The sequence below is a fragment of the Petaurus breviceps genome, unplaced genomic scaffold, assembly GCF_028583685.1.
Source record: "Petaurus breviceps papuanus isolate PSGF00001 unplaced genomic scaffold, PetGlider_PUasm1.0 174, whole genome shotgun sequence".
NCBI lineage: Eukaryota > Metazoa > Chordata > Mammalia > Diprotodontia > Petauridae > Petaurus > Petaurus breviceps.
In genome coordinates, this window is record NW_027185761.1 from 22,322,288 (window position 1) to 22,331,386 (window position 9,099).

At 42.5% G+C, this 9,099-nt stretch overlaps 1 protein-coding gene across 2 annotated transcripts in view; it reads right to left on the reverse strand.

Moving 5' to 3' along the window:
* Positions 1–473: 473 nt before the first annotated feature.
* Positions 474–9,099, reverse strand: part of PPARG (peroxisome proliferator activated receptor gamma) — a 181,042-nt gene continuing 172,416 nt past the window's right edge. For both annotated transcript variants that reach the window (XM_069083913.1, XM_069083915.1), the window contains exon 8: positions 474–3,490. In XM_069083913.1, the coding sequence (XP_068940014.1) occupies positions 3,243–3,490 (248 nt within the window). In that variant the 3' untranslated portion in view covers positions 474–3,242. The remainder of the gene's footprint in view (positions 3,491–9,099) is intronic.

Genomic DNA, 9,099 nt, shown 5'->3' on the forward strand with positions numbered 1-9,099 from the left:
TCCGGTTAGCCATGTACATGTACTTATCATCCCTAGTTGATTATCAGTTCCTGGAGAACAGGGAGGGCACTTTTCTTTAATTCCTGTGTCCTTTTGGGTGCTTGGTACCACATCTGGCACATAGTAGGCGCTAATAAATGTTTGTTGAGATGAACGAATGATAGAATCTTAGCACTGAACAAAGACTTCAATGGTACCAGTTCCTGGGAAGAAATACCTCCAAGATGGTGTGGCTATGACAAAGGCCTTTTCAAAGTCAAGGGATGGTGAGGTTATGGGTATCCCGGGAGAGCTAAGATGACTGTCCCTCAATCAACACATCCCATTTGCTCAATGCTGAGCTATGTGTTGTGAAGGATCTAAGAAATATGGCATGGTCCCTTTCCAAAAAAGCTTACAGCTTAGTTAGGGGTGGAGGGAACAAGATCCATGTACAAAGATAATTATATAAGTCAGTGTGTGATTAGTGCCAATTCAGTTCAATTCAATACAACATTTATTAAGTGCTTACTATGTGCGAAACACTGTGCTAAGTGCAGGGGATACAAAGATGAAAAAGACAGTTCCTGCCCTCGTAGAGCTTCCAGTCTCTTGGGGGATACAACGTGTATCTCCAACATGCCCATCCCCATTTCAGATAAATATAATAATACAAGATAGAGGGTAATGGGAACAGATCCAAAATGCTCAAGGGAAATTGGAGAAGGGAAAGAACACTGGTGAGGGGCATGGAAAGGGCACCAAGATTCAGGGGCTTGGATAGTCAATAGTTTCCCCCAACAGGGCCACTAAATGAATGATTTAGATAGTAAAAGCCATGAGTTCCAAGGAGAGAGAGCACAAAGTGGATATGTGAAGGCAGAAGGAAGAAGACAAGTTAGGGTAAATACAGTCAAGACATAAGCATTAACTAGACGGTTCTGGTCCGTGGAGTGGTCACAGCTAGGAGAACCTGAAAGGTCAGGTAACTTTCTCACTGTCTTCCACAAAGCTCATTTCTACTTCTGTACCCTTGTTTATTCCAGTTTTTTTAAAAACTCTGCAATGCTGTCTCTCATATTTCTATACCCAGATCAAAGCTATCTTGTCCCAAAGGTTCTTAATTACCTGGGATTTGTGAGCTTTTTTAAAAAATATTTTGACAAGTATATTTCATTATAATTGATTTCCTTTGTAATCATATGTATTTTATTTTATGCATTTAAAAACATTATTCTGAGAAGGGGTCCATAGGTTTCACCAAACTACCAAAGGAGTCCATGCCCCCCGCCAAAAAAAAAAAAAAGGTTAAGAACCTCTGTTCTAGGTCTAGCTTAACTCTAATCTACTTCAGCATCCTCTTGAGACTCTTAAGTCTCACTGATCCCTCCCTCTTCTGGATTCCCCTTGTACTTATGGCCTATACCACTCACTTGACCTTTAATTACACATTACCTTGTATTCTCTAGCCGTTTCAAATGTCTCACAGGCATCTGAAATCCAACATGTCCAAAATAAGGCTTATTATCATTTTGCCCTTCTAACACACTCCCCTCTTCCTAACTGGTCTATGACTATTGAAGGTACCCCATTCTTTCAGTCACTACAGTTTGTAGTCTCAGAATTTTCCCAACTCTTCTCTCTATGCTACCCTACATTTAACCAGTTTCCATGTCTTGTTGAGTTGACCACCATAACAGTCCTCATAGCTGTTCCCTTGTCTTCATTCACACTACCATCTCTCTAACTAGGCCCTCACTCCCCTTTACTTAGACTCTTTTGCTAGCCTTCTAATTGGTCTCTCTCCCTCCAGTCTTCCCTCTTTCTATTCTACCTTTCTTATAGCCATCAAACTAATATTCCTAAGGCACAGGTCCAATCAAGTCATCTCCCTGCTAGAGAAGCTTCAGCAACCCTTTGTCATCTCTAGGACAAACCACTAATTGCTCTGTTTAAAATCTGGCTCTAGGCTGTCTTTACCTCATCCCCTTGCATACAGGGATATATTCTAGCTAAAGTCTTCTATTGTGCACAACATTCTGTTTCCTATCCCTTTGAAAAGGCTGTCCCTCTTGCCTCATTCCTTACTCCTGCCTTTTAGAATCTCTAGTTCCTTTTAATACCTATTTCCTACCCAAGGTCTTTCCCAACCTCCTCAGTTGTTAGTTTTCTCTCCTCTGGAAATGACATATTTTGTAGTGACTTATCTGGGTCCATTTTCTTTCCCCTTGTGGAATGTAAGGTCTTTGGACAGGGAGTTTCATTCTTCTCTTTGTATTTTCAGTACTTAGCACAGTGTTTGGTAAATAGCTGGTGCTTACTAAAGGCTTGTTGAATGTATGCATGAATGCTGGTTTTGTCTTTTTCAAGGGGACTCTAACCTTAAGGGCAGGCACTATGTCATTCAGTTGTCCCACAGTGCCTAGCACAGTGTTGGATATACAATAGGTGTTTAATAAATACTTGATAGAGAGGGAGGCAATGTGGTACAGTTGAAAGAGCACTAGATTCAGAGGTAAATGGACTGAGTTCAAATTCTGCCTGTGGTGCTTTCTCCCTATGTGACCCTGGGCAAGTCACTGCCTCAGTTTCCTCATCCATAAAATAGGAAGGTTGAGCTAGTTGTCCTCCCCTTAGCTCCAGATCTAGGATCATGGAGCACATTTATAATATATGCACAGGCTGCATATATAGGTGTATCTGGTAGTGTTGGAAACCAGGTACAGAGTCACAGGAAAAGGCTGGCTTCTTAATAAGACAGAACCTACCCCTGATTTCTAATCCAATCCAGACTGAGAAATACAGACTCTGAGAGGGCTACAGTGGAATCCCCAGGAGTCTTTGGGAACACGATATCAGATGTTTTAGAATGGTTCCCGTAGATGGAGTCAAAGAAATTAATTTATTTTAAGATGAAGATTTATGGGCAGTGCCATCCACAGTTAAAAAACAATCAGAATACTGTGAAAAAAGAGAGGCTAAAATAAAGACGAAAACAAGACACAACCCCAGAACATCAGACTCATTCTCCAAATGCTGCCAGCAATTTCATGATATAGTCACTTTTTAATATTAAAAGTAAATTGTAAATGTGTCTTTTAAAAACAATATGCATAAAATAGATCTTATTATTCTAAAGCTCTTTCCTTTTTAAAATGCTTTTCTTTTTTTCACAGTAATTTCTTAGGCATGTCATGTTTTCCCTCAAAGAAATAGTGCAATTGGAAGAAGGAACACGCTGTCAGTGGGTTAGGACTCCTGGGCTAATACAAGTCCTTGTAGATTTCTTGTAGGAGTGGGTGAAGGCTCATGTCCGTCTCTGTTTTCTTGATAACTTGCAACAGCTGCACGTGCTCTGTTACAATCTGTCTGAGGTCTGTCATTTTCTGAAGCAACTTGGCAAACAGCTGAGAGGATTCGGGGTGGTTCAGCTTGAGCTGGAGCTCCAAGGCCTGTAGCAAGTTATCCTGGATGTCCTCAATGGGCTTTACGTTCAGCAAACCAGGGCGGTCTGGGGGAAGAGGAATGGAAAACTCGTCAGGAGACAGATAGTGACAGAGGCAGTGAAAAAATGTTCCCCCCACCCCCCAAAAAAGCATCCTTGGCCAAGGAAGCAGCCTATAGCTTTGTTTTTGAAAAAGTAAATCCCAATAAGAAATGTTGGATGGATGTGTGTGTGTGTGTGTGAACCAGAGAGGTCCCTTTCAGCTCCAGATTGGGGCTTCCCATTCATTCAACATTTATTAAGCATATACTGTGTATAGAGCCCAGTACTGGGGAAAGATATGAATCTTAGCAAAGATATGGCACCTGCCCTCATGGAGCTTACAGTCTAGGACAATATGATGAAAATACAGATGACTGTAACGCACAAGGTTATTTTATCATTAGAGAAAGGTAAAGCAGCTTGAGGTGAAACTCTCAGGAGGATAGTTCTTGCCAAATGGGAAGCTTCATGGAAAAGAGGGTACTTGAGTTGTGTTTTCAAGGATGGATACCAGTTCAGTAGGTGAAGAAGGGGGAAGGAAGTCATTCCAGACCTAGAAGAGGCTGTGAATTAAGGTAAAGAGGCTGGAGAACGTATGGGCTGTTTGGGATTCAGAGAGTTGGCCAGGGCTGGGGTGCAGTGTATGGAGGGAAATGAGGGTGGAAAGAAGGGTGGTGGCAGACAACAGAAGGCTTTGAACTCTAGGTAAAGGAGTCTCAACTTGGGGGACAGTAGGAAGTCCCTAAAGATGTCTTTTCTCCATGACTATCCTGTCTCCAAACAGTCTTTGGACAGCTTTAATGAAGTTTAGCTAATTCATTTTCAACCACCTGGCTGCCTCATTAACACAATTTACACTTCACAACCTCTATCTGCTTTCAATCAATAAGCATTTATTAAATGCTATGTGCCAGGCACTGTTTCAACACTTTTTTTTTTTTAGCAGTTTCAAATCTGTTTAAAACCTCAAGTTTCAAACCTGAAATTAAAAAAAAAAATCATTTCTCCTTCAACCATTTTAAACAGTGTGCCAGTGAAGGAACACAACAGTTTTTCAACATAATTATCAGGTGGTTTCCTTATAGAACTGTAAATCTTTGGGCCTGGGTTATACATGGGGCACAGACCCTTGAAATTGCTAGCAGGAATCCCCAAATCTCCCTCTCTGCGGTTATAGCATGCCTCTCTCTCTTTTCTATTATCAGCTCTGGTCCTTAGTGGGAATACTTCCTTGCTGTCCCTTCCAACTCCAGTTTCATTTGGGGAAAATGACAGCATTTCTGTGCTTTTTATTAAATCGCCCTGGATAATGCCGAAGGCTTTTCAGTAGAGTTGATCTCAGATTGGAACACAGGTTTGAAAGCTACAACTGCTCTGCTAAGCCAGCAAGCCTGAATCATTCAGCTGTGAATAAGCCACTGAGTCTAACTCAGGGGCTTTGCCAGTAGCCAGTGACGAACTAGATTGCAGCCTCTGTCTGTGGGAAGAGGAAAGGACACAGAACCCCAGGCCTTCTGATTCTCTATCTGGAAGTCAGTCAATCAATCAATCAACATTTATTAAGCACCTATGTGCCAGGCATGTTGTTAGGCCCTGGAGTAGAGTGTGATGGAAAGAATCTGGAGACCTAGGTCTCCTACTTCTCATAGGAGCTACTTCTGTGTGACCTTGGACAGGTCATGTACCCTTCTCTGGGCTTCAGTTACCTCCTTTGTAAAAGGAGAGGGGATTGGATTAGGTCATCTCCAAGGTCCCTTCTTTTTCTAGAATCACAAGGAGGCTCAGACTTAATTTCACTTTTTCGGCACAGGAGGAAGTTAGCCCGCCTCCTCTCTAGCTTTCCTAACACACCCTATTGACTCGAGTATTGGTGGTTTTGGGATTTCAGCATTTAGGCTTGGAATAATAACGATCTCAGATTCTAGGGAAGAAAGCAATGATTTAGTCCTGGCCAAGGGAATAATGAATGCCCCTGGAAAAGCTGTCTTTTTCCCACAGTTACTTTTGCAGTAATGAAAACCACCAGTGATCCAGGCTGTAAGCAAACTCAAGACTCTGGGCTGGTGCCTTTTGGACTTTATGTGTGCTGATGTCTTGGTTTCCCAATTTCTTTGCAAGAAATGGAGGCTCAAGGCTTCTCCTAGCAGACAGGTGGGGGACTTCTAGGGCAGAATGCTGCATTCATTTTCAGATGTAGTCATCTGTTTTTCTTTATTATAAGGGAAGGATTGATGGGGGGAGGGTACTGGGGAACAGGATATTTCCAGAAATGACTGTAATGTAATAATCAAAAAGCATCAATAATATATATATATAAATATCTACATCCATCCATCTATCCATCCATAATCTATCTATCTATCGATCTATCTATCTATCTATCTATCTATCTATCTATCTATCTATCTATCTATCTCCACACACACATCAAGAAAGGGAGGCTCAGCACTTCCAAGTCCATTGGCTATACAAACAGAGCAGCCTCTAAATAACTGACAGTCATTTCTATAGACAGGAGTAGGGGTGGGGGTGGCGTTGTGCCTTGTGCAGGAGGAGGGGTATCATTAGCGGCATGCCTAGGGACATAGTCCTCTCTTGCAGGGTATCCCATTCTTTCAGACTGTGGCTGTAGGGTATGAAGCCTCCCTCCCCATGAGCTATAATAGAAGCTAGCCAAGCAACAAGGTCCAAACTTGCTGAAGCTATCACATTAATCTAATATTTAATTTTTCTATGGAAGTTTCAAAAACAAATCGACAAACCAAAAGCCTTCTGGCTGATCCAACTGATATCCAACTGATCGACCTTGCAGGAAACCCTTGGCTTTGTTGCTCAGTAATGGAACTGGCCTCACTGGCTGAGGGGGAAGAGGATCTGTTTTGGATTTTCAAATCCCCATTTGGAGAGTTATTCTTTATGATGTGATAGAGGAAGATTGGCTGAGGGGCTGAAGTTTTGTGGCCACTGATTAAATACCTTCTCTCCAAAGACCAGTTAGCTCACTTCCAGAAACAGCCCATGGGGGAAGAGTATCACTTATGAGGACAGGCAGTGGAGGGCAATGGAAAGAACCCCAGAGCTGAAATCAGAAGCCTTTTAGGCTTAAAGTTTGGCTCTGTTGTTCGCCACCTGTGAGAAACCGGGCAAATCCCTTCTCCTCCCTTGTGTGGAAAATGCAGGAGCTGTACTACATGACCTCTGTGGTCCTGGCCCTCTTGAAAATCACTAGAGCTCTTCCTGCTCCAAAATGCTGTTTCATTATTTGACACGTGTCATAGAATAGAAGAGAAAGGAAAATTAAATATATAATGGAAAAGATGCACGACAGGCTCATAGGGGAAATCAGGAATCACCTGGGCTCTAAAACAATGATAGTAACTACCTGTGTGAAATTGGATAAATCTCTTAACCTTTCTGGGCATCAGTTTCCAAATCTGTAAGATGGGGGTTGCACTAGATATCAGCCTTAAGGTCCCTTCTAGTTCTCATGCAATATTATTCTAGGTGTACAGATCAAAACAAAAAGTCCCTACCCGCTACCCCTTTTATTAAGTAAGGTTCCTGTGCTTTTAAGCTCCTGTCTCTGGAGGCAGAGGCCTGGAGTGAAAATTCCCTCTCTGACTCTCATAACCTGTTTGACCTTGCATGCCACTTGGGTCTTCCTAGGGCCACAGTTTCTTAATCTGTAAAATGAAGGATTGGGATTAGTTGAGGCCTGAGTCTCTTTCAGCCCTTATGATTTTCTGTACCTATGGTCTCTGATCTATGGTAGGGAGTCCAAATCTTGGTTGTTATTTATTCTGTTCTGATCTTGAGCATGTTATGATCTCCCTTGGCCTCAGTTTCCTCATCTGTAAAATAAGGGGGTTGGAACTGATGACCTCTAAGGTTCCTCCTAGCTCTAAACTAATGATAATTTCCATGTTTCTTCCCTAGACACCTAGAACGCCTCCATCTTGCTTCCTTGGCTTTCAGGAAGCAAAGTAATAGTCTAGTTGTCCCAGTGGGCTATAGGCACCTTTCCTAATACTTTAATCAGCATCTTTATATAATAGCTGACATTAACATAATGCTTTAAAATTGTCAAAATGCTTTACAAAATTGATCTCCTTTGATTCTTCTTAGCAATCCTTTGAGGCAGGTGCTACAGGTCATATTATATTCATTTTAAAGATAAGGAAACAGGCTGAGACTTCTCCATGGCTACACAGTTAGTAAGTATCAAGGAGAGATTTCAGTGATGGTCTTCCTTATTCCAAATCTGTTCCTCTACCCACTAAATCATGTTACCTCTTCTATTCATATCTGCCAGGATCTCGCTACTTCTTTTCCTCAGTTTCCCACTATCTTTCTATTTTGCCCCCAATGCGAGCCCTTTCTAAACTGTGATGAGGATTAAAGTTGGGGTGCAGGAAAGGATCAGGTCAAGGTCCCCTTTTCCCTGATATCTCCACTGGCTCCATACTGACGCCAGGCCTCCTAGAGGGCCCCTCTGGAAGAGAACTTTGTGATTTATACACTGCAGCATTAAGTCACCCGAAGAGCCTGGAGTCAATTACTGGTTTGTCATTCCCCAGGCTATAAAGGCTTGGGAAAGAAGTCCTGCCTATCCCAAAGCTGGGAGCCCTGGAGCTGATTAGAGTGCAGTCAGTTATGGGTGAATCCTGAAGGGTTATGAACCCATGTCCCGGGCAGTCATGGGGGAACTTAACCAAGGTGGGTCCAAACCCTCTGAATATTCTGCAAGCTACCCACTTAAGCTCGTTATTTCCCAAGAACAGGGAATAGGTAGGAAGGAGGAAAGGGGAAAGAAGTTCATGTATCGTCCATACCATAGGACAGATCATTTGTGGACATAGGCTTGGGAGTGCTGAGGCCCTCTAAGTTACTGTGGAGATCCTTAGGCAAGGATATGGAGGATCGTGCTTAAAGAATTTGCTATTCTATAAGAGAATGTTAGGGGGAGGCACAGTGGATAGAGTGATGGTCCTGGAGTCAGGAGAACCTGAGTTCAAATCTGGCCTCAGACACTTACTAGCTATGTGACCTTGGCAAGTCACCCAATCCTGATTAACTCTGAGTGAGGGATGAGGGGATGAGGAAGAGAGAGAGAGGGGAGGAAGGGGAAGAGAACAAAAGAGAGAGACAGAGAGAGGAGAGAGAGAGAAAAGGAGGGAGAGAGTAAGAGAGAAAGAGGAGAGAGAGAGAGAGAGAGAGAGAGAGAGAGAGAGGGAGAAAGAGGAGAGAGAGAGAAAGAGAGGAGAGGGAGAGAATATTAGAGAGATATATATGAGGACATATCTTGGTTGGCCAATTAAAATTGGGGGACTTAGGCAAAGCAATACTCCAGGCAAATTCTATCTTTGGAATCCCTTACTCATGAATTCCTCTCCCCTCCCTTGCTTTTAGGGAAAATTAATTTCCTATATAGTTTTCGACATTTTAATTGACCAATAGCTAATATGAACATTTATATGAACACACCCTACTTTTCTTTTGTCTTTGCAATTTGCTGGTGCTCTCCCCCTGTCCCTCCCTTGTCTCCCTCTAGTCTGTTCTCTTTCAACTCTACTTGTCTCTCCCTTACATCTCCCTCTCACTCTCTTCCCTCTCTATCTTTGTCTTTTTCCTCC